At 33.8% G+C, this 26,992-nt stretch overlaps 1 protein-coding gene across 21 annotated transcripts in view; it reads left to right on the forward strand.

Moving 5' to 3' along the window:
• Positions 1 to 1,234: 1,234 nt before the first annotated feature.
• The window catches only part of LOC130902297 (coiled-coil domain-containing protein CG32809), a 373,790-nt gene continuing 348,032 nt past the window's right edge, over positions 1,235 to 26,992 (forward strand). For 18 of the 21 annotated variants that reach the window (XM_057814318.1, XM_057814297.1, XM_057814296.1 and 15 more), the window contains exons 1-2: positions 1,261 to 1,415; positions 14,008 to 14,253. In XM_057814318.1, coding sequence (XP_057670301.1) covers positions 14,136 to 14,253 — 118 coding nt within the window. In that variant the 5' untranslated portion in view covers positions 1,261 to 1,415; positions 14,008 to 14,135. Of the gene's footprint in view, positions 1,416 to 14,007; positions 14,254 to 26,992 lie in introns of all 21 variants that reach the window. The other 3 variants (XM_057814300.1, XM_057814298.1, XM_057814290.1) reach the window with 3 other exon arrangements.

Here is a 26,992-nt window from a genome sequence, read left to right on the forward strand (position 1 = left end):
GCTCTAAATATATATTACAGAATAAAAAACAGCTTGGACAATAAAAGAGAAGAGACAAAGAAAGAAACACAAAATTAAATGTTTATACAGTAACGAAACATAGAATCTCACGATTTATCTTAAGAGTGAGAGAGTTGTTACAAAAAAGAATAGGTTAATAAATGTCCAAATACAAGGTCTGGAGATTATTTCACTCATGGAATTCATAAGCAAAGGGTATTTATAGTTCTTCCAATATTAATTGCAGAAAATAGTAATGCAAGGAACAATCAATATTTCATAAATACGCACGGTACTCATACCAAATTAAGAAATGAAAAATAATGTTTACTCTCCGTATACAATTCGGTATCGGTGTGGTATCACTCTCTTTACAACCCTTCATAATTCAATCAAATGATGACTCTAGTTCAGACGATTCTGACTACCATCATTATTTATAAAGATACTTTGGAATGGAAATATTTTTTTTTTTGTTTTATTTGCAAAAAATTTACTTTCCTCTATGGTTTTTGCTTCAAAATTTCGTTATCCAGACAAAAAACGAATGGGGTACAAAAAGGGCTAGGTTCAGGTCTGGTACCTTGATTAAACCAAACTCCCTTACAGGCAGGTACATTTTACTCGTCTATTCACGTTTTATAATTTAATATTCAGTTGTAGCAAGTTAACGAGGTATAATAATGATTTTGTTCCAAGTTCCAATTACGACTACAATTAAGTGCATCTGTCTAATAACGGAGTATAATGCCTTCCAATTTATAATAATTCGATCGAATTATACCTCGTATATTGTTTATTTTGTAACATCCTGTAAATATCTAACCGATATTCGCAATCCTCACAAAGTAACTCATTACATATCTGGCCGTTTCATTAGACTTCGCCCCGTTGAGCGGAAATATCATGTATTGTGAAAAGTTGCATCGTTCTTGATTATCAGACAATGTATTTCCACAATTGCTTTTCTCTTATTCCTTACCTATTCTAGTAAATAGTTGATTCCTACATTTAATAATATTTGCCAGGATAGTTTAAAAAATCTAATTAAACAAATTACTCCCTGTAGATTTTTCCATATCTAGTGTATAGAATTTCCAGACCTGCACAAGGGCGTGATACGCAAGAGGGTTTATGTAAGGGCGTTCACCCTACATAGTTCCCGCAGCTGCCGTGAGCTGCCAACAGCGCTACTATCGATTATCCTTCTTGCACGCGTTACGTCATATTCTCAGGAGTCGGGATGCTGTGTTTCCCGAATCCAGTAGGCGGTAGCGAATCGCAAGATCGCCACTTTCACACATCAATTGATGACAATTTAATTTTCCGGTTTAGATAGAATTTATACTTTTTTGTAGTAGTGTTGTGCTTGTAAATAATCCCAATTGTAGTTTCTACCTGACCCGTGTCTTTTTGTAAGTACCTCTTTTCTCTTAAGGGAAAAATTCCTGCATGCTTGCCTGACCTTTCATTATTTTTTTTATCTACTTTATACATGATCTCTTATATGACTTTTCCTTTATAATGTAGGGCAAGAAAAAACCTTAAGAAAAAGTATAACATATAAATATGACAAATTTTCGAATACTTTTTGTATGCAAATACAATTTTATGAATATTCTGATTTGGAAATTTATTAAATAAAATAATTTACAACTTTTTTACAGTTGCTTCTATATTTTGTAGTAAAAGCTTGTCTATCTTTATCTGGCATGTTTTATAAATGTTTTTGTATGTACCTATTGTATCGTATTCTATTTCAAGAAACTTTGATTAAAAGTAAAACAATTCAAAGCTTTTTTCTGCAAAAATGAAGATAAATCATAAATTTGATTAATCAAATAATACCGTTGAATTTATATTAATTTTAATTTACAAGGGATGAGCAGATAAACCACCACTATTAATTTATTTATCTGTTCAATAAGTAATGCCACGTATTACCATATAAAGTGTGATTATGAATTGAGGCAATTTGCTGATATTTTGATTTCTGTTAGTTCGTAAGTTTTTAAACTATTCTAGACAATCAACATCAACAACAGATAGTCCATTGAAAGTGTAGAGGGTGCACTTTTATCCCAAAATAACTTATAAACATATTTTTTCAGTACAATACATTCTGAATATATTCCAATTTTCATTATCTATTCAATTAAAAATACAAGCAACCAGAGCAAATTATTTTGCATTCTATAGTTTCAAATTAATAAATAGTTGTTTGTACTCAATGCTCCGTGCGGGCATTAAAGATGCAAAAACAGTTTTCAATATGCTTATTATCTATTGATACAATAACAAAATATACGAGTACATTCTTTATCAGTTTGTAACTACACAAAATTGGCAATATTGGAAGGATCTGCTAACTGCATTTCCCGCAGCAAAAATTGCTTCATGATTCATTGTCTGGGTTTTTGGATTCTGTAAGGATGGGTTTGTCAAAATTCTTGCTGTTTTTCTACATATCTTACAGTAAGGGAGAGTAGGGTAAAACAGGGTACTTCAGCATCATGAAATACTCATTGAAATGTAATTCTTAATAAGAAGTGAGAAAATTTCACTATAAAAAAGACTCTTACATAAAGGTGAGTATTATTAGAGATATTTTTCCGACAAACCAAAAATTTATTCCACTCCAGCTGGTGGTGTAAGATGGAGTTAGTCACTGTCAATATGCAGAAATATTAACGTTTCGTTATGTTAATATTCTTTTCCTGAATACGAGCAGTAAGCATACTGTTGACCTATGGAACACTGAAAACAACTTTCAGAAAATTATGAATATAAATAACCGAAGTACAGATACTCTACGTCTGAATCTTAAGGATGAATCGTTTGTCTAGCGTTGAATCCAATTAACATGTCTTTCACAGCTACTTGTTTTTCGGTAGAAAAGATAAGTTTTTCCCCCAACTTTTTCGTACACAGATATGCAAATATTTTCACCTTTCCTCCAACATATAATTGATTAATAGATTTTCTTCATCTGCGGTAAAAACCATTATGATTAGGCAAATGTTCTCCACTAAAATTGGATTACTATTTTCTGGATACATTGTACCACTTGGACCTACTTTCAATACATAGTCAGTTTTTTCGCCTTGATCACTAGACTCTTTTACGCATCGTCTTAACGTTATAAGTTTTGGTACTCAAAAAGAGTCACCCCTCATAACAGTATCTGTAGCATTTTTCGTCTATTAAGGGTTCCATTTTTCTCGATTATTCTTTTTTTGTACTGTAAGACTTTATCGTCGCTACGTGACGGTTTGACGCCAACACTCATGTATGGAATTGCCTCGGGCGCCAGGTTTTTATCGTGGTATGCTTCAATTGCTCCGGATAGCGTCAACGAAAAGAATAAAATACTCCAGGGATCAGTATAACATAATAGAACTCCTTGTTTTACTTTGACAAGATATCTTGCATTTGATTTTGAAGTTTTAAGAATATGTTGTGTTAAAAATCTCCTCCCCCTTTATAAATAAGAGGCTCAAGTGGTCTTGACTCAAGTATTAATGCAAACGGCGTAACTACCGCCATCTATCAAAAATGGCAAATACGCTGAAGCCAGTTAAACAGATTTTACCTGCTTTTCTTGATTGGTAACCTGGATATTTGCTGCTAATGTTACTTACGACGCTTCTGAGGAACGAAGTCGAATGAGAAAGCGCCACAACAGTTAAACAGAATTTCCTTTATTTCAAACTAAGATATAAATGAACTATACATGAAAATATATCAACAAAAACAAAGCTGGGAAAAAGCAACGATAATAGAAGCGAAAACTGAAACAGTCATTACCTAATAACTACCAAGTGAGACACAAACGGTTACTAAGCGGTGCGACAAAGCGAAAGCAGGTGCGTGCAGCATGCGGCGTGCAAATACTAAGCTCTTGGTCGGTCAAAGCTGTACGGTAAGAGCTGCGGTTCTCAAATCTGGCGTTAGCAAATTACCGCGTGCGCGTTTATCAATTCCGATAACTAGGTTGGCTGAAGGCACTAATACTACCATCATTGAGATGTGAATACTTAGCGCTATCAATGGCAGTTTCGCCACTCCTAGTGGAGAGAGAATACTCAGCGCGTCTGGTAGCAGTTTCCTTACCCCCGGTATAATCGTTTGGCTGAAGGCGCTATCACGACCACCACTGAGATGTCAATATTCAGCGACATCAGTGACAGGTTTCTTAACACAGAAAACCTAAAGCTCAGAGGTTGGGAACACCAATCCCATAAATATGCTAAACACAAACTCACCTCGGATATAAACCTGAGGGGTCCGGTGCGGTCTTCGGCGGTTGCTGGAGACAATAATATCACTGACCTACCTCTTACAATTCAGTGAGACATCGGCTTACATGGGTTTCTCCCAGTTAAGTTTGGACGGACTGGCGCAGAAACTCTTTTACGGAATTTCGGATCTTGAGTCTTGTCTTCGCTGTAGATTGCGTGGTGGCCGGGCTGCTGGTTCTTCGAGAACTGCCTGGACCTGCGCGGATTCCAAAATATTTTTACTTACAATGGTATTCCTTGATTGGCTTTTTACTTCGATGAGTACGGCGGAACGATTTCCTTGAACGACTCGATACCATCTCTTTAATTGCTGGAAGCACTTCCCTTTCTCTAGTGGTGTGAAAGGTGGTGTCGCCTTTGCTTTTATATTCTAGAAAAATAGTAACTTCGTTTCAGTACGACCGAAATATCTCTTATAGGTGGTCCTAACCCGAAAAAAGAAAATACTATATCAAGGAAACAATGGGGTAAGATGAAATATACCCTCAATGTTATATTTCCATCTTGTCTCACTCATACTTTTTGACATTAAATGGTTGGTTTTAGGTTGGGATTGAGATTTGAGATCATATGGAAATGCACGGTTGAAAGTCTTCAATGGTAAATATTTAACACAAAAACATGTGTACATGTGTGAATTATTTATTCAAACTTGTCGCTACCAAATTGGAAGCTTTATTTACTATACCCTTTTATGAATACTGCCGTTTTTCGCTAGGCTACAGCACTCACATAGTCAAGAATACATCTATCCCATATTACACCGGTACTTCGTCTTGTCCCACTCTCTTTTCACTGTAAAATGGGTTCATGTACTCAAAAACATTTTGAGTTTGCGGATAACTCGAAAACTATGAGGATTCCGACACAAACTGCCGGGACAAAAAATATGAGCACAACATTCTGTAGAAAAAAGGTTTCAATTTTTTCCTAACCTTAAAATTTCCATCATAAAATGGCTCAAAAAAATTTTCAATCGCGAATAACTCGCAAACTATGTAGAATTCAAAAAAAAGTGTCAAAGGCAAAGTTGTATAGCACAAAATTAGTACTACATTTATGTGAAAGAGAAACTATTAAGAAGTGAATATTGAAATAATAATCAACTGAGAACGATGATAGTGTTCATGATCGCGTTTTTTAAAAGTTAGTTCATAGCACGAACGACAAATCGACAAATTTGCTTGTTTATATGGCGAGCGATGAAATGTATCCATTAAAACATCAAGTGCTTATGAGGCTAATATCAATATGAGGCCTTTTCTTCTCACACGTTTTTAGGAAATTTCTCAAGTCGAAAATTATGCTAACTTATCCGAGTAGAAAAAAGAGATCTTAACCATCATGATGCATTTTGATTTTTTGAAAACGAAGTAGTTTTCCAAGAGTTAGAGTAGTTTTCATGTGCGCGTAAATTGGCGTTGAGGGAGATTTACGCAGAAATATTGCCTCCAATGAAAAAATTACTGTGGACCTTTTATGTAGAAAATTTTATACTCTACATTTTTGATTTGGCAGTTTTTTTAGAATTCTTATCAGTTTTCGAGTTATTCGCTTTACTTTCAAAATTTTAAATACCCGTGCTCGTAATTTTGTTTAGGCTTATTCAGTAACCAAAAACCTCTCAGAATCTAGAAAATCAGAAGCGCTTAATCTAATTTAATAAGAAATAAAATAGTTTCTGTAATAAGGAGAGCACTTTGTCATGATTTTATTGGTTCGAGCGGATTTACTGTCATTTGTATGATCTATCTTTTATCTATGTTTTAATGAAATACTCAACACCTATATGGGAGTTCCGTTTGTTTGAGTAGTCATATCAATAAACCCTCAATAGGGTTCAGACCGGCTTCCTTTGAATCTTCTAGGTTTCTTTAATGTGCTTTGACAAACTTCATGTGATTCGAATACTTCTCAAGTACTTCGAATTAATGTCCTCTCGCTTCGGAAATAACTAGTAATTAAGATCCATTGAAACATTCCGTTTTAATAGTGTAAAGTTATTAAATACTTTGATGATTTCTGTTATATCGTCCTCATTTCATTTGTAACAAAGATAGTTTACCAAAATAATCTATTATTGAAAAACACAGAACACATGCTCAGTGGCGGCTCGTTGTTGTCAAATTTTAATCGATTTTATCTACTTCCATGCTAAAATTGCTGGAACGGTTACCACACTATAAAAATATGAATTACCTAGTAATACTTTACATATTTACCGATGTTTTGACTACTTTATTTTTGAAGTTTTTGAAAATCGTTCGTGATGATCCAATTTTCAAAAATATCCTGTACGACTTGAACAAATTTAATATAACATTGCTGAGACTTGCTTACTAAGCTGATATACGGTTCAGGACTCAGCAATATATTCCTTACGAATCAAGTTAACATTACTCTCTTTTTGGTTCACACATTTTGCAATCATTTTATCATCATAGTTGTCTATTTGGGATGAAATATATTTTTAATTGATAGCATGTAAAAGAGTTTGATGTTTTTTTTGAAGTTGGTTACTACAATTTCTAATAAATTTTTATTCTCTTTTAGTGTATCTGTTTAATGGTTGCAAAAAATTGTATGCCATTTCTTGCAACATCAAAATATTGCATACACGAATATTGCTTTTCGCTTGACATTGTGCCAGTCTCTTGCATGGTTGCCTCTAGATAGAAGTAAAAATAGATAGTAACTGAAATTTTTGTGGTTTAAAAATAAAAAGCTAGGTAAAGTAAAAAAAAATAAGTAGTACATTATTGGCAATAATTACATCTGCTACTGCCTCGCTTTTGGAATCTGATGGACTGAAAAGTGTACCAAGGCGCTGATGGCCAGGTTCTTGCTAGATAGAGCGATGGGAAACATGAGTTTAGCTATAGAATTAGACGAGAAAACATACAAAAATTATTTGAGAGCGAATGAGGAAACATTTGAAAAATGTTGAAGGAGAATAAATCATAAGATAACTGAGAAATTGTTAGAAATTGCATCGCACGTTGTCTTGCATCATGTCAAGCAAGCTTAATAGTTCAGTTCATAATCGTTCTTTAACAAGGGTGCTTTTTGAAATTCAATTGATCTTTTGCACAATTAAAAATAAACACCATCACACACCTCTAAATATATAAAAATACACGTACTCGAGAATTTGTAGAAGCAGTTTTAGATGTAATATTACTCAAGTTACGTACCTGGAAAAAACCGGAATAAGTGTAATCAATCAATATTATTCAAAACTCGAAGTAGTTCCCAATATATTTCGAAAACATTGTTATATAAACCATTTCAACTTGGCACATTGAATAACTTTAGTTGCCAAACGGACCACTATAAATTTGATTATTTTTCTTTTCTAGCGTCTTCAAGAAAACGTCTGAATGTAATTTGTTTACTGCAGAGAATATTATGCAGTCAACAATTTAATAGGTATAGTGTCGATGAAAAATTTACGATCATTAAAGTAACTTTTCAGTTTAATACGATAATAATGGTCACATTCTTCTAGACACCCAAACTTTTTTGTCCGAGACACACCTTCATTGTGTAATTTTTATCGCGACCCACTTATTAAGTAATAATTACCCACTACAATAATGATTATTACTATTTTAAATTATTATCGTGGAATTCCTCTTTTGAGGAATAGGTACAACGTAAGATGAAGTGATGAAGACAAAATAGAGTCTGAAAAAACAATAATTCAGAATCTCAAAATGAAACAAATAAATAATGAAAAAAGACTTATGGAATTCATGTGAATTGTGTAGCAAAGCCTATTTCTATATTTATTTTTTAAATATACCAATGTAGAGAATGCCCTCACACAAAAATATATAAATATATAGTTGGACACCCAATCAGCTCTTTAAGGGCTATGTTCGAAGGAACTGGATACCCCCTTGACTTATATCCAAAATAAAATTAAATTCAATTTCTTAAATGTTGTTTCAGAGCAAAATCACAAGATTATTCTCTAAGGGAATCTTCTTCAGATACTAAGAGTTGCACTTTGCTCAGGAAATCATTATCAAACGGATTTCTTATTCAGAGAAGCTTATCTTTAATTTTTGGAAAATACCTCCTAGAATAAAAATCATTGTTAAGTAAATAAATAACAATTTTTGGGATATTCAGGATATGTAAAAATGAGACTGGTAGTCAATGCTCAAGATATTCCTTAATTGCTAACCTTGAGTCCACATGCTTCTAAAAAGTCATTGAAAAGTTGAAAAACATCAAAAGAACTTTTTTCTACTTTGTTGGCCCATCTTTTAGGTTTTTTAATGTTTACTTATCTTGCACATAGAACTTTCTTTCATTGAGGTGTCAAATTGAGAATGTTGAGGGCAATGAAAACGTCACTTAAATATGCAAGCTGTATTAGGCAGTTTTCATCATGTAACCTATGCAAAAATTTGGCTGCCGATTTTGCCCCATCGTCATTTTCCAACAAAAGCAATCACGAAGCTCAAACAATTTTGACGGCATTTTAATCTTTTGAGAACCACACTACTTCACAATGAAACAGATTTGATTTGTGCTCACTTTCCATTTTATCGAAAACAATGTCAACAAACCAGGATGGCTTAGGCCGTGAATTAATGAAATTTACAATCTTCACTGCATTATCAAGCGTTCCTTTCAGGTTTCCATTCGAACCTTTCGGTGCAGACTACAGTGCGCCCACTTAACAGAAGGAACGACTGCCCTCACCCTGGCAATCAAACCTAAGTAGACCCCAGACATAGCACGCGCACCACCAGTCGTCAGTCCAACACAGTTTGTCCATTTTATTTCATTATCTGTAAGAGAATCATCGAGACATTTAAAAATCTCGTCCGCTGTTGTTTTTGACGACAAAGACTTGCAAAAGTTCAATTCTTCTTTTATGCTTTTATTAGATTCAAATCTAACAAAGGCTAATAGATTGACCTGGCCAGGTATCCATTTTGTTTTAAAACTGTAATCACTGACTACCTTACTGACATTTCATCTATTCTTCTTTTTACAGTTTTATCAGAAAGAGTAATTTGAACAATTTTTTGGTTTCTTTTCCAATAAGTAAGACTTCAGATATTATTTGGGCTGATGGTAAAAAAATATTCTCCCCTAGAGAGTGAGCTGCTCCATTTTTAGCTATCAATAACGATAGTCGATAAGATGCAATTGTAGCTTGTCTATTTTGCTCACCAGAAATTGATGTTTTCTTTAACGATTTTAATTTTAATTCTTTTTCTTTGTACTGGGAAAAATATTGCATATTCCGTATGTTTTGTTGACAAATGTCTTTCCAGTTTTGAAGGTTTCAAACTTTCATATTTCAAATAATTAGCGTTGTACTTAAGGCTCGGTTTTGCCTTCTTAGGGATCTTTGCTCTTCTGCTACTATTTGGCCAACTATAAGTAGTTAAATCAAATTAAGTAACTTTACTATCCCTGTCATTTTTAGATTCACTACAGGGAATGTTAGTAGTGGACGTGGTAAGAACATCAAAATTTGTAGCCGATGTTTGCCGTTCACGGCATGATCCAGTTTTGATCCACGCATCAATAGTGAAAGAAACGGAAAACAAACAAAGGACTAACGTAACCAATAGTTTATTCGCACAAAATAAACTTAACCGACATTGAAAACGTTCAGTAACTTACTCACACAATAAATACAGCAGGAAAACACAACGTAATTCACACACAGGCCAAAAGAACACGATCCTGTCGCCAATGGGCACAACGACCGATTCGCTCTTGGAATGCTTTGTTTGTCAGGTGGTGGGAGAAGGATGTAACAGAGGAGTTCTCTTTGTTAACGCTACGAGAATCCATTATCTGTGACAGGGCTGCCAAACTGGCGGCACGCGGGTCGTATACGGCCCGCCAAATTATTTTTACGGCCCGTGACTACTATAAATAAATTTATTTTAGTAAGACCCAAATTACGGTGTCGCATTACGACATTGGTAGATCGTAAATTCTAGCTTACCATCAAAATAAAGCGTAACTCATATTATGATGCCACGCTACGTATGCTTGTATGAGAGCTTTAGTAACTTCAAGCGCATTTTCCTATTGACGCGGACCTTTGATTGGCTGATCGCTTCTCCTGCAGATCTTAGACTTGCGGCACGGTATACCAAGTTATCCATTATTCATGCAATAATGCGAGGCAGTCTTGTCTAGAATTTGTTAAGAGGTGAATGTGTTCTAATATTATTTACTCAATTTCATATTTATTTATTACTTAAAATAAATATTGAACATGAGTACTACTAATAAAAGAATGGTAAGAATGGTAAACCACAGTGTATGGAATGTTTTGCAAATCATAGCTGTGTGTAAAGAATATATCTTGAAGCGCCTTTATCTTTCCATGAATTAAAAAAAGTATCATTCGTCCACGCGAGACATGAAAATACCACTAGTGAAATAAATGAGGAAGAAGCTGGTTTATGGGACGAATTATTTTAATCAAGAACCAAAATTTGCAGAAGCATCTGTAGCTTCATCGTTTGAAGTTAGTTTAAAAATAGTAAAGACAAAGAAGCCATTTTTGGATGAAGAATTAATTGAAAAATGTTTAAAAGCATTTAATGACAACGAAATGGTAAGAAAATTTCAAACAGCATCACTTTCTCACCAGACTATAAGTCGACGTGTAAACGAGATTAGCATGCATGTCATTTATGAATTAGAAAACATGATCAATAGCTGCTGCTATTTTTCTGTAGCATTGGATGAAAGGACAGATATTTCTGATATAAGTCAAATGCTTATCTTTAAAGAACTTTAAATGAATACTATAATTATTCAGAGAGAACTTATAAAATTACAATGATCAGTAGAGCAGTATGGCGGATTTGACAAGCTAATATAACCGACGGTGCTAGAGCTATGACTCTGACTAAAACACTGTATTATCCATCAGGAGGCATCAGGAGGCATCAGGAGGCATTATATGGTTTATCTCTCGAAGTAAAAGATGTAATGGTCAAGGTAAGGTTGGGTTTCCAAAATTACTAATTCAATTTACGGCGGAAATCATTCTCTAACATATCAAAAATTTAAAACATTTTTGGATCAATTGGGAACTGAGTATGGAGATCTGCTTTTACATCGTAACGTTTCTTTGTTAAGTGTTGGAGTGTGCTTGAGGAGATTCTTTAAACTACGAAAAGAAGTTCATCTTTTTCTCACAGAAATTGCCGTTGATGAAAATTTGACAGCAAATTTAGTTGATAAAAATTTTATTAATTCACTTGCTTTCCTAACAGACGTTACAAATTATTTGAATGTTTTAAATAAATCATTGCAAGGACAAGTTCAAAATGTGTGTTGCCTTTACAAATCTGTTACTGGATTTGGAAACAAATTGAAAATTTATTTCAATTTTAATCTATAAAGAAGTGAAAGAATGTAATATAGAAGTGAATTTTAAAATATTTTTACCAAAATTGGATATGCTAATTACAGATTTCAATGAAAGATTTTCTCAATTTGATTATCTTAAACCGTCTATTGATTTGTTTTGTGATCTAATTGATATTTATATAAACTCAGGATCACCCATTTTTTACATGTCGTGGAGTAACTGGAATAGGAAAATTCAAATTTTAAGATATAGAGAAATATTCAAATTTGAGAGATTTTGGACTTCAAATTGTTAAGTACATATATTTGCGAACGTGCTTACTCCTATTTGAAATATGATAAGTCAAAATATAGAAAAAGTTTGAAAGATTCCACTCTTGAAGATATAATTAGATTTGCTACAACATATTGATATAAAATATAGTCGCTAAACAATTACGGCCACAATGTTCTCATTAATATATTATGAATATTTCAAAGCTTTCTTTTTAGTACAAATAATTTTTTTTAAATTTTCATAAACTGACTTTTCATTTATCAACCTTCTTGGCCCCCGGAGTTGTTGAAGGAGACAATATGGCCCTCGGGCTATGATAAGTTGGACAGCGTCTGTGATATTATTAACACTAGTATTATCGTTTTAAACTTTAAATTTAATGGTGCACCGTTTTATTGTGAAGTAGACATGTCCCAGTTTTATGTATAGGACAAAATATTCGGCATATGAACGCTGTGGCTACGAATAAATTGTCTAATCTTATCAGAAGATTTTTTTTGGTGATATTCCAACAAAGATGTGGCGCTATTTGATGATTCGTTGAATCCAGGCTTTGAACTCCGAAATGATTAGTCATTTATTCACATGTTGTTAGAAAATATAATACAGGAATGTTTATAACTGATATTAACTACGTTACATACATATTTTAGCTCTTATGTCCTATGAAACTAATAATATGGACGCTTTCGTGAGATCTTGTTTGCAATTCCAGACATAAAACTCAGAATTTGAGCAACTCTGATATAAAGTTGATTGAAAATGCAAAAGAAGCTCACGAAATATTTTGAATCGTGCATAATGGGTATGAGCGGAGTTAACCGCGAAAACTGGACGGCCTCATTTTTTCGAAGAGCCGATTGGATACGTGAGAAAAAAAGAAACTTAAAATGGGGCAACACTTTTTTGTCATTCTAAGAACGCGCCGCGTCACAAATAGCTGTGTGTCTGTTCACATCCATATTATACACTAGATTTAGCACAATTTTGAAAATTAAAAATGTACTAGAAAAGTTTTAACAGCATTTCTAACATTGAAAAAACCAAGACATTTCGCAGAAGCCTTCCAGAGATACTTCCAGTCAAGCATTCAACGTTGGAATAAGTAATAGCTGTGGAAATACTTTCAAAAGGTTAATTGAAGCCAGTTCATTTTTAATACACTTGTGTTCGGCTAGGTTTCCTCGGCCAGGATTATGCACAAAAGAATAAGGTTCACGTGTTGAACCGCCATTATTAAGAGAAGGCTGAGAATAGAATGGTCGTTGGTAAGAAGTGATCCTATTCCATGGTCTCCATCTGCCTACTCCAAGCAACGAATCACCCCTTTTTTTGGTTAATTCCTAGGCCTAAATATGTCTAGATACTCCTTGGAGATTTACTAAGGGCATGAAAATTTGCAACAAAAAAATGAAATGATTGAAATAGAAATAAAAATAATATGCTTACCATCGAGAACAACGTTGACACTAACACAATCACTAACTGGTCAACCTTGAAATTAACGAAAAATGGGTGATTCGTTGCGGAAACTTGGCAAATTGAGAACTTTAGAAACGACAAGAATTTTAAAAATTTTAACGCGTCTTAGCCCGTGAAAGTGTTCGTAGTTGGATTGTGGCACAATTAAACACCAAAGTGTACTAACTCTAATATATCACCGAGCTTTCGAATACTTATGTATTCATCGTCTGGGAATGAAATTATAATATAATAATAATATAATAATTAGTTGATAATCTATTTTTTTTATGTCTTCTATTCACTCTGCGTACTATCTTTTCTTTGGTCTTTTTTCTTTTTTTAGAAGAACAGCTTCTGTTGCAATGATAATTTTCATATTTAATTCTCATTTCCGAATATAACATTTTTGAGGACATTCCTTACTATTTCCAAGGATGTACCCTGATTATCTAACAACTATTCGTAATAGAAACTATCAGTCACTTTTCTGCAAGAATCAATACAACTGGCGATAAACTGTAGTTGGAATAATACGAGACTAGTTCACGCATACAAATTTTCTTTTGTCTCTTCTCATAATTTCCATTTTCATTCCAGATTCATCAACTCGAAGCACTCAAACAACGAAAACAGCACAGCAGTGCTGTTCAAAAATTTTCTGTAAAGAGTTTACGCGAATGTACTTTTGTACGATTTGAGACGTTTAGTGAAAGTTTTGAGGAAAAATGTTGATTCGGTGGAAAAATAAAGACAAAGATAAAGACAAATGTGAAAAGACATCCAATCAGAAGCAGAATTCATCAGGAACATCAAAGAAAAAGAGAAAATTTGGGAGAGATGGTGGTAAGTACATTTTTTCGATAAACATTCCTAGTAGATATATTTTATTAATTATCAATATCTACATGAAAAGTGTATCATTAAATATTAAAAATATTAAAGTTTATCCGCTCATATTTCCACGCGGAGCTCATGAGTAACTATTTTCTCTCTCGGACTCTTTCTAATATCCGAATCAGTTTAATTTCCTTCTAAGTTACCCACTGGAGCCTTTTCTCAGATTGGGTGAAAAAAAATATTGAGTTGTAAGTGATCACAAATAAACAAAAAACCACCAGAATTGATCAATTCAATAGAGTGTTTATTCTTGCATAACGACAATACTAGACCGTATAGAACTTTGATGCAACCTCCCTATGGCCTCACACTTACTCCAATATTATTCAATCGGTTTTCTGCTAAATTTTTATTAATGGTATGAATCTAGCTACAAAAGAGGTTTGTTAGAATTACATGTATGGCAATTAAGCTCCGAGTTATCAATTAGCAATGAAAACAATCAATTGAATTAATTTTACTATCGGTCTTAGTTCACCAATAGTATCCATTAAACTTTACAGATTGATTCCAACGTTGCTACAACGATTGAAAGCATTTTAGGTTATCGTCTGAAGGAAAATCGCTTAGAATATATGAATATAATTTTTCAAGCCCCAAAACGAGTTGTATATTTTCTATCACAACTCGTTTATATGAATTCATAACAGTATTTTTAAATCAATTATTTGCATTCGTATTTTTTTTATCTATTGTGTTATGCGCAATAATAGCCGTATTATTTATAGGAAGATTCATCGGGGCGGAAATAGAAACTTATCAAAGAGATTTATAAGCATAATGTAAAAAAATATGAACCTATTCACTCGACTCCTCTGTATTATCAAATTATAGCATTTAAATCCCAGCTATGACTATCGCCTATCTGAATTCATAAAATTCTGTTTCAATAATTTACAGTGGAATGATTCAGACGGTGTTATATTTCAACAGAATTATTGGAATTCAAAATATTCATTCAATCCAAACAATTAAATTTTTCACTGCAGATACAATTTTATGTTGTGACATGGATGTTTTAAGAGCCGGAAAAATTTTTTATCATTATTCATCTTTAGTGTATTTCAATGTACGAGTATGGTCCCAGAAGTACCTGGCCCAACAATAAAACACAAAAATTTTGAAAAACAAAAGTTCGATACTTATTTTATAATAAAAACCGTTAAGCTCCTCAAAAGTGCCATTAACTATCTACATCACCTCTTCATTGTTGAAAAATCTGTGTCCACCGAACCATTTTTTCGAGTCTGTAGATAGAAAATAATCCGAGGGTACTAAATCTGGCAAATAGAGTGCATGAGTAGCAATTCAAGCTTTAATTCATTAATTTTGTCCATTGCAATAACTGATGTGTGAGCTGGTGTATTGTCTGATGAGACAACTTTCTTCTTAGCCAAATGAGGCCTATTTTGCTTGATTTCATCACTCAAATGTCATTACTTGCCGTTGACAGTTTTTCAAGATAGTCAATGAAAATTATCCCACGCGCATCATAAAAAACCAACGCCAGGACCTTGTCTGCAGATAGAACGGTCTTTGCCTTCTTTGGACCCGGCTCTCCCTGTTCAGTCCATTGTTTCGATTGTTCATTTGTTTCGGTTGTAAAGTGATAGAACCATGTTTCATCTATGGTAATGAAACAGCCCGCAAAAATTCGGCTTTATTTCTGTGAAGCATTGGCAAACACTCGATGGAAACATCGACGCTGTTTTTGTTCCATTGTGAGCTCACGCAGCATCCTTCTCGCGCACAGCTTTTTCATGAACAACTTTTCAGTTAATATGCGACGTACTGCACTTTTTGAAATGCTTACCATGTTTGCTAGCTCGCGCACTTGAAGTCGACGATTATTCAGTATTGTTTGTCGATTTTCTTCAGCATTTCTGAGTCATCACCTCATTTTGTCGATCACTGCGATTTTGGTCTTCGCAGGTCGTACGGCCTCGTTTAAACTCTACAACCCAATATTTTACAGTTAATAACGAATAAGTAGTCTCATCCAGAGTACAGTCCAGTCCAGTTTTTATATTCGTTGGGCTAATGCCCTTCAAATAAAAGTATTGCATCACTTAACGATGACCAGATTTTCTATGTTTACAAATTCACTGAAAACGTTCATTATTGATGGCTGTTAAACAAATATTTAACAGCGTGGCATATTCAAACTTTTTCATACAGTGGCATTTTTCAAGCAACTAGTCTCTAAAGGTTGATACATTTTACATTTCCGATATCCGAAAGAAAAGGCTCTATATGGGTGATTCCGTTCTAACTGTGATTTTTTGTATTCAAAATTTCAAGATTTTAAAATTTAACTTTTCTAACTTTTTTATGCATATTATTCATCTATTTTACTGTAAAAATAAAACTCTAAGAGGAATTTACTACAACTTCAAAGTATCACGAGCAAGACACAAATGTCGGATTTTGAGTTCCACGGTACTGACTCATTTATCCACGGTACTGACATGGTAACTTAAGATATTAAACAACAAGTGCATCAATTTTCCTCAGTTTGATCATAAACATTAGAATTTATAAGGTAATTAGTTTAAATCATTTGTTACGACAAAAAAAATTAATAATTTATCGGTAAATTCTAGGAATGGACATGACACGGTACTGACATGGTAACTTAAGATATTAAACAACAAGTGCATCAATTTTCCTCAGTTTGATCATAAACATTAGAATTTATAAGGTACTTAGTTTAAATCATTTGTTACGACAAAAAAAATTAATAATTTATCGGTAAATTCTAGGAATGGACATGACACGGTACTGACATTCAAGTGATGTAGTATAAGTTTTCTTTAAGTGGCAAGTTATATTGTATAAAAATAATGTTTAAATATCTTAAGAATTATTCAATTAACACAAAATTTTTATTAATTGATTATTAATTAATGACTAGTACAAAAAAAACAATACAGGACATTGAATATCACAGTTAGAACGGAATCACCCATATATTTAAGTCTATTTTCTTCAAGTTTTTGTAAGAGCCGGTAATCACTGGAGTCCAAATTTGAAGGTAATTGAGGAGGTTCAGTTAAATCGGAGCTTACTAATTAGACTATTACTACACCAATATTCAATCACACTGAACCAATGACACGCTATAGCTGATACAGCACCCCGGGGGTGCCAGCTGTTAATCTTCAATAACAATCCCGGAATCATATTTTCACATTTCAAGAAAACGGTATGTGCTACAATTTTGTCATTAATTCTCTACAAATATAACAAAACCACTTAACATGATGCAATATTTCTTGATAAAAAGCATGCAATATCTTCACATTATCGTTTTTGTGCAAGTTGCAATTCTAGGTAAGCTTAACAACAGATCAGCTTACTTTTGTAAAATTTAGCTTTTTTGTTTCCATTGTTAAACTAGGCACTAAATATTAGATAAAATTTGAGGTTAGGAATTCGTTCACTTTTATTGTTTACAGAGACTTGCATGCAATTTCTTGCACTTTGTATTGCATTAAGTCAAGCGGCTTTTATCAGAAGAAATTTTGCAACTGCGGCGCGTATGACTAAATTGTATACCGATAACTGATACGTATTAGGGCCTAATGAATGTTTTTTCTATTATTTAGAAGATATTAGCATTATGCAAATGATTGTTTTAACTGTGTTACAAACATTGTATAGGCTAGAATAATTTATTTACGAGTCAAATACATGCAAAAAAGTTTTGCTAAATTATATTCCATTAATGTCAAGCGAGAATCGTTGAAATTATCTGAATCCTACAAATTATTCTAGAGTTACAGGAACCGATGAAAAAAATCAAATCAATGGATTACATATTGAATAAATGTTTTAAAAAGGAAATATATTGGAAATTGGAAAGGTATTTTGTTTTCCACTCATTAATAGATAGATAGAGGTTCTTCATATTGGTGTTTATTATCTCTATATCTATGTCAACATTGAAAATGATCAATAATCTGCTGGTTTTTTCAAATAAAACTGATACGAGTTTACAAACGAACATATTTGAGATGTGGCGTTTCAGAAAGTGTGCATTAACATAAATAAAGCCGTAAAACAGGAAATGGCAAAGAGAAACCATAAAATGTGTTACGTTGTTACAAATCTCGACTAGAAGAATGAAAGTCAGGGCCGAGTCAGATTGAAAGAAAGATTCAAAATATCACATTACCTATTCAATGATTATATTTATAAACAATAAAATATTGGATCTAGCTTATATCTACTCTTTCTTATTACGATGTTCTTAGTCTCTGATTTCAATTGAACGCCTAGTTTGTCTTATATGTGCCTGATACGAAAAACATGGAAAGTATTGTGGAATGCTCTTTGCTTTCTTGAATGCTTAATTATATCTCAGTTCTTCAAAACTAATTATTTTATTGTGTACTTATTTATATTTAGTTATTGTACGATATGTGATGAAACAAACGATGATTTATACTATTAAATATAAATTAAAAATTTAACATGAAACTAAAAGTACTCTGGGCTAGCAACTCAATTTTCCATAGATGGAAACATTTTTGAAATGGCTTTCATTTATACTGTCCTGGCCCTTTCCTTGTTGACTATTTTGAACTTTTCATCTTTGCAGTTTCCTCTTGTGAAATAAGTTTAAAGATGATCCACTTGAAACGTACTCTTAATTTTTGGCTCTAGTATCGTAGCTATCAATTTTAATAACTCGTAGCTTCTAGTTCACGACAAACACTAGAAATACGAATTTCCAAAAGCGACTATAGTAGCAGACAGACCAATCGAAATACGTTTAAACTTGTGCAAATACATGACGTTATGAGACAATGAAATAGATGCAGCAAGGAAATAGAGAACATTGTTTATTGTTATTAATTTATTCATCGTCAAGAATCTTACACTGTTGACTATTTTTCAACTCAGTCTCCATTTTTTTGACACCCTTCTGTGATCGTTGCTTCGACTTCTGTATTATTAAGCTGAAGAAGTCTCCCGCCAAAACTTTCAAGTAGCGTGTGACCTCTGATATCGTTGCTCCTGAAGCTTTCGCCTCCTTAAAGTTCCTTTAGCTTAGGGAGCAGTTGATAATCGTTGGGGACTGAGTCTGGGATGTATTGGGGATGGTACAACAGTCCACCCAAATGTTCTCAGAAGCTTCTGTGTTTGACGAGTAACGTGGGGTCCTGCGTTGTCGTGAAAAAGCACTAATACCGTCCATCAGTCGTCATCTCCGGCGATTCTGAATTGTCTGAATTTCGATGGTGGTGACGTTACTGAAGATATTGTTGTTTTGTTTTGGGGATGTTATGAAATACCCAGGTTTTATCTCATGTAACAATAGAGTCTAACAACTTCTCCTTGTTAACTACTCACTCACACAAGAAGTGGCTCCTTGTGTGCGTCAGTCAGCATTTGGGGGGCCCAACAAGCACTTACCTTGAGATAAATTAAACTAAAGTTCTTCTAATTGTGCCACGGGAAGCTTCAGAAATGCATTTAACAAGTTCTTCTGGACAATCGTGATCTTTCACTCCTTTTGTCATCGTGAACTTTCCTACGACTCCTAGCATAAGCCTTGCAATAAGGGCACGATAGTTGGGGCATGGCACTGTTGTCAAATGTAGTCTAGCAAACTTCCATCGAGGTTGTAGCTTCTTTTGAACTTTATTTTCGGTACAACCCTCGTATAATTATCCAATAAGCATTCAGCTGTTCATTAGAAGGAGGATTATCGAAGCTGTTATAATTGACCGAATTCTGTTTAGTTTTATTCCTTTCAATGCTAACATTAGCGATTAGAGCATCTTCGAAACTTGTATACGACGAGGATGTTTTACGTGAAGTTGAGTATATGTATTGTTATATTGAATATATATTCAATAGAGACTGATATAGAATAGAAGTTTGGAGGGAATCTCACAATGAAACATTCGATGTCGTGATAACAAACAATTTCAGAAATTTCAATTCTAGAACTATTGTTCTTAAATTATTTCAAGGTGTGCATGCATCCATTTCATAAAGTGACACTAATATCCGCACAAGAAATTTGTTGAAGCAGTGATGGCTTCTGAGTAAATGAATTGATAGTTCTGAATCCGAATCAAATGTAAATCAGTTATTCAAAAGTACGTACACAACATAATCTAAAGCGTTCTTTTCGTTACAACCTCAAATCTCCTTATTTTTTCATCTTTTATGAGATTTCCTCCAATTTAAGGCAGAAATTTCAGAATTAATGTCTGGGAGATGTGAATCTTGTTTTCTTCTCCAACGTATTTCGACACTGTTTTGAAAGACGTAAGTAATAATTGCCAGTCAATTTACCACTCTTTAGTGGTAATAATTTATGTCATATAAAACGTATATCCCATCTAACATCTTGTCAAAATGACAATTATTAGAATTATGAATATCATTCATGTTATTTCTCAATTTGTATAAAATGTTCTGACTCCATAATTTCTAAGTTTTCTGTTGCAATCTCGATTTTTTTGTCAGCATCAATAGGCAAGTAATATTTGCTGATTCTTTTATATCCATTCGGCTGTTATCCAAACAAATAATTTCATTTTCTCTCATTTTTGATAATAATCTGTCAGCAGATAACAATGCTGAATACACTGTTTACACCACCACTACACCAACACTCACAATTACACTGTCTGACGTACGTTTCGATAACCAAGTTATCGTCTTCAGAGACTGAAGGTAAATAAAATCTAATAACTTGACTTACCTGTTTTATACTAAGTTTTCCCTCCAATAAACCTTCTCCCGCAAAAAATCAATTTCAGCGGGAAAAAACTCCTTGGCGGGAATATTCATATTCAGTCTTTGACTACTAAACTATAAAGTGGGCTGTAAGGAATTGGCCCTTTGTCCCTATTCAAGCTAGCAATTTCAGTGCTTTCAAATGCATCCAACAATTCATATTGAATACATTCTTTACAATTTTATATTATTAATATTTATGTTATGATTGTGACTGGCAACGTGATTGGCAATACCTGATTTTCCGGTCCGTCTATATTTCAAATGAGCTATGTGCTCTTTAAACCAGACAATAATGGATCTCTTAGTCTGCCCAATGTACTTTCCGTCACAATCATCACAGCTTGTTGGATTTATGAACCATTTTGAAACCTACTCTGCTAAATATTCCTTCCAACCCAACAAAGAGGATTGAAAGTTATCAGATAAATTTTTTTTGTTTTTTACTTTTACTTTTTTACAATTCTTTTATCATAACCGATGATTACAGCTACATCCTCAATGAAGGACTTTTCTCTATTGTATCTCTCGATGGTAAGTGGAAAGTGGCTTAACCGATGTACCAGGAAATGGAGACTGGCCATCTTATGGTTGGATATATTGAAAAGAATCAGCCGGGATGTACATGCTCGAAGCTAAATACATCAAATTCTAACCTATTACTATTCCTAATTACTAAAGTATCTAAAAATAGTAACTGTCCATTATTTTCCATTTAATAGGTGAACTTCATTGATGGATATTTTGAGTTGAGTTCCAAAATGAATTCGACACACTGTTGGCTTGAGAAAGCATCTCAAGGAAATGTTTGATATAATTTCATTTTTTGATCAAGATGATGCTCCAAGTATTTGTACTTACTTGTACTCAAATAGCAATCGTATGACCACACGTTCACCATTGAAAATGTCAAACTTTATGATGGCAATGTAAGATTTGACTTATTCACATCAGTGTTGCCATGTCTCAAAACTTAAGTAGCAACACTCGTATACAGAGTAGTAAGGGTCGAGAGAGCATTGAAGATGACCAGTGCCCAGATGACCCTGTGACAACTCCGGAAACAGTGACCAAATTGTGCGTTCAGATAGTGGAATGAGCATCCGGATGATTGCCGACGCTGTCAACGCCGATAAAGAAACGGCTGCTAGAAAAATTTTACACGAGAAATTACACATGACAAAAGTCTGTGAGAAGTTGATGCCAAATAATCTGACTCCTGATCAAAAGCTCTTACGTTAACGGGTCTGCTCAGATTTCTTTTAAAGATTAGAAAAAGATCTGCTTTGAAAGAGACCCGATTGGAGTCGATGGAAGCGGTAAAGTAAAAAACGCATGAGCTCCTAAAGGTCCTTACCAAATAAGACTTCTAGCACTGCTTCAATTAATGGAGGAAACGTATGGAAATGTGTGTGGCGAGGGGAGGGGAGTATATTGAAGAGGAGCATTCGAATGTAGAATAATTGTTATAAGAAAACCCCTTTACGTAACCAGTGTCGTTATTTAATAGCTAGACCTCGTCTTCTTGTCGAGTTTGTATCCGAGTTTCCTAGCTAGCTACTATTATTTCTGTTTCACAATTCATTTCTTTTCATTCAGCTTTTTGACTTGTAGATATTATAGTTACTACCAATATTATTGGTACGAGTTACAATTCATGTGCTGATTGTTGTTAAAGTTTTCGAGTTATTGGTTAGAATTCTTACTGTTTCCACTTTTCTAAAATCATTGGTGATAGTACAGCTCATGGATAGAAACTGTCTCTACTGTATTCCCCTTCCCTCGTATTTTTAGTGCCTATCACAACAGTTCATATATTTTGAAAATGTATTTCGATAATTATGTCACGATTTCTCTCATCTAACATTTCGAAGGAAGAGTTTAATATTCAATCACTAAAATGCGAGATAAGAGAAGATTCAATATCCAACTTCATTTTTAACTGATTCAACTACTAACACATTTTGAATAATTCAACTCAAGGCAGACAAAAAGGTATTTAAGAGAATTCAGGAATTTAATTGAATTCAAAGAAAATTAATCTCATCTAATTTGTTATCAAACTTAGTTTGAGCTCAGTAATTCCCACTAAAATGACGAAGATGGGATAACTTTCGAAAGAAAACTTTTATTCGTTGCCAGTATACATAGTTATTCAATAATCCATTTCAAGTATTATCTCCTGAATGTTTATTCTGTTGTTTGACATAAATCAAATGTTCAATGGGTGTGAATGAAGCTGCCCGAAAGTTTGGGATTCTCAAAACAACTATAAAAGATTATATTAAGAAGTCGGAAGAAATAAATGAATGAGATTGGGTGATCGGTATTGGGAGATGACACAGAACTGAAATTGGTTCGACACATTAAAAACGTGCAAGCATTTAAATTTGTACCAGATCAGAAGCTTGTCAGAATATGGGCCTTTCAACTAACAGATCAACCTAAATTGAAGCAGAAAGTCCACTCATTTTACCTTATTAGGCAATACTTTCGCTGATAAAAAACTCCATAACGAACGAATTTTCAACATGGGCGAAAGCGGTTTGCAGTTGAACCATAAACCAACTGAAGTATTAGCCGCAAAAAGCTCAAAAATAGTTTCTTTGTTAAAGTCAAGTGAGAAGGATGAATCCATTTCTGTCAAAGAGGATAAAAAATATGGATTTTTAGGCTTAATGCAACTTGGAATTCCAATTACAATGCCAAATGCCATTTAACTCGGCAATATTATTTCCAAGGATGGGTTGGAATCCCATTTCTACCACAAAAAGATTCTGGAAGATTGTTGATGGCCTTACTTCTCACACAAATTTTGAAGAAGTACCGAAATTTTGCAAAGATCATTCATATATGTTTATCCAGTCAATCATTAAAAAGATATTACTTCAAAAACTGCAACAGTTTTATAAGAGCCATTAAAAACGGAAAACTAGCAAATATGGTATTTAGAAATCTTTTAGAAAATGCCTGGAGTGAAATGGCACCTTGGAAAATGCGATATCTGGCTTTAGATCAACAGGTATTGCGCAATTTAATCCAGAAGCGACTCCATATATCTAAATTCTCTACCACCTTCGACTTCTCCAAAGTTCTCTACCATTTAGGAAACTAACTAACATATTTCGTCAATGTGTCCTTGGATGTTCGCAAGATGTTGACATAGCAACAGTTCATATTGATGCAACATCAGGAAAATTTCTGAAAAATCATAATTGTATAAAGGCAGTGGTTAATACATGAGGTAGACAGCTTGCAATCATTCTAAATAATCCAAATCGCATTTATATTCAAAAGAACAAAAAATGCGAGTGAACTAACAAACTATCAAATTCGAAAAATATGGTTGAATCGGGAAAACAATTGGCATCTTCAGATTGCACGTAATGTACGTGTTGTTATTTCTTAAAGACTATCTCACCTGTAATTGGTAGTCGCCCAGCTTAGTTTGTACTTTTTATTCAAAATAAAAATTTCTTTTTTATAGTAACTTACATTGTCTCTAAAACTTTGGACAATGCCATGACAATTCAAAACAATTATCTCGGAAAACAGCCGAGTGATAGTTTTTCTCCCAAAATGTGGTCGAACTCGTCGTAAAGAAGAATCATATTTCGTTAAAAATTATGAATAAATTAGCTGACCCTGTAGACTTCATACTGCTTCAATCGATAAATAAAAGATCTAAACTTTGGTTTAAAATAAATTCATTACTTTATTATTATTTTCGAATTTTCCTGATATACTGGTTATTATATAAGCTTTCGATTTGATGTTGACAGACACACTGTTATTATACAGTCTATTAATCAATTTAAATCTTTCTGATGAACTATATTTTTGTCCATGCGCGAAACAGGAAAACTAACGACTGGCCTTGCGATTTATTTATGGTCATCGCAAACGCCAGTCGTATCGGAAATTATGAACGAAATCTGTACACGCGAGATCAAGAAGTCTCCTTTGTATTTTCCCTTTATGATTGTTGCCTCAATGACGTTATTCGACACCTTTTTCACAGCCAGTCTTGTTCCATTGCACAGTCGAGGTTGATTAATATTACGCAGCATGATGACAACTGATCTTTTTAACTGAAAATTGTGAGGTAATCCAGGCAATTCCAATGAATTTAAAAACTCAACGTGAAATAGTTGACTACGTCATCCTGGTTCATAGCGGTGTCGACTGATTTGAAAGAAACCAAATGTGCCGGAAGAAAATTCCGAATGGTCTACCAATGTTAGAGCCTTCTCTAGCGATGTGGTGGAGTTTCGAATTGTAAGCGGGATAGAACCCTCATAAATAATAGTTTCAGGAAAGAACTATGAATATTTAAACCGAGATATGCTACTAGTCATACTTTACACTTCCGGAAACATCTTCGTAATCATACTCTTCGGAAACTATAACCAAAGATCTATTGAATAAATCAATCAATTTAACAATAATGATAGAAGTCTTTATGGCGCATTGCCACCTCAATGAATACCGGAAAACGAGATAGATTTAGCAAAGGGTGCAATGCTACGTAAAGGACAAAATTTCTAGCCATAAACTATCGAAGTGTGAGACTAACGGAGCTTCAGAGCAATACACTTGAGAGGAGTGTATGAAATAGACGATGATAGAGTTTAGTGTAATAGATCAACTTCAAACACTGAGCATCCCCACTGCTGCAGCATGAGAAGGGGATAAAATAGATTCTTTAGGTCGCAGTGTATATGAGACCCTAATTTACACATAATCATAACGCGATTGAACATATATGGGACAATTTGAGTGAGTGCTCTACTTCAACTGTCATTATCATCGAATGGAAAAAATTGCAATCACAAACTTTTAAGTAAACCAAGATTTGCTGTAATAATCCAAGTAAGGGGAGATGATTCGCGTATTAATTTTAAGTCTTCTTATCCTTTTATCTTTTCTGTGGGCAATTCTTCCTGTTCCTTTCTTTTGTTGTGCTTTCAAGTTATATTATCGCTCCATCATTTTCGGGATCGACCGACACTTCTCCTTCCGACCGTCGATTTGTCTCTTGCGATCTTTACTACCCTATCATCTGTCATTCTACCTATATGGTTGTTCCGTTCTTTTTTTTTATTCAATAACCACTCGTTAATCTTTACATTACATGTTGTTTTAATGTAGTCGCTACTTACTCCTCAGTATTCTCATCTCAGCTGTTTCCAGCATTCTCTGTGTTTTGGACCAGTCCGGTCGCGTTTCTGCTGTGTATGTCATTATTAGTCTCATAACAGCTTTGTAAATTCTAGTCTTAGTTTCCGTTCTAATATGTTTGTTTCTCCATATTGTATTATTGAGGCATCCTGCAACTCTATTGGCTTTCTGTATTTGTTTTTCTTACTTCTGATTCTACATCTCCATAGCTTGATAGTGTGATGCCTAAGTAGTTAGTTTCCATAAAATGTTCAATGCTGGTACCGTAAATTTTTATCTTACATCTAATCGGTTCTTTGATTTTTGTTTTTTGGGATGAAATTATTACGTTTAGCTTCTTTGCTACCATGTTAAAACTTGTGGATAGCATCATCTGCATAGCAGAGAATTTTTATTTCTCTATTTCCCATCTTATAACCTTATAGCCTGCGAGCTGTATTTTTTTGCCCTTATATATGTCTTCGATTGATTTGATGGTATTTGTTTATAGTATAAAAGGTGAACCACGTCTTTCAATCTAGCTCTGTCAACGACTTTTGTCAAGTCAATGAGGCAAATGAACGCCGGTCGATTATATTCGACAGCTTTTTCTGTGATTTGTCTAAGTACAAATACTGCGTCTGTACATGATCTCCCACTTCTAAAACCTTGTAGTTCGTTCTCTAAAGATTTGATTAATTTAAGTTGGGCAACAAATTATTCCATAAAAGTCTGGTCTCTTTATAGCCATCTTTGTTAGACTACT

This window comes from Diorhabda carinulata, chromosome X (genome assembly GCF_026250575.1).
Source record: "Diorhabda carinulata isolate Delta chromosome X, icDioCari1.1, whole genome shotgun sequence".
In the NCBI taxonomy this organism is placed as follows: Eukaryota; Metazoa; Arthropoda; class Insecta; order Coleoptera; family Chrysomelidae; genus Diorhabda; species Diorhabda carinulata.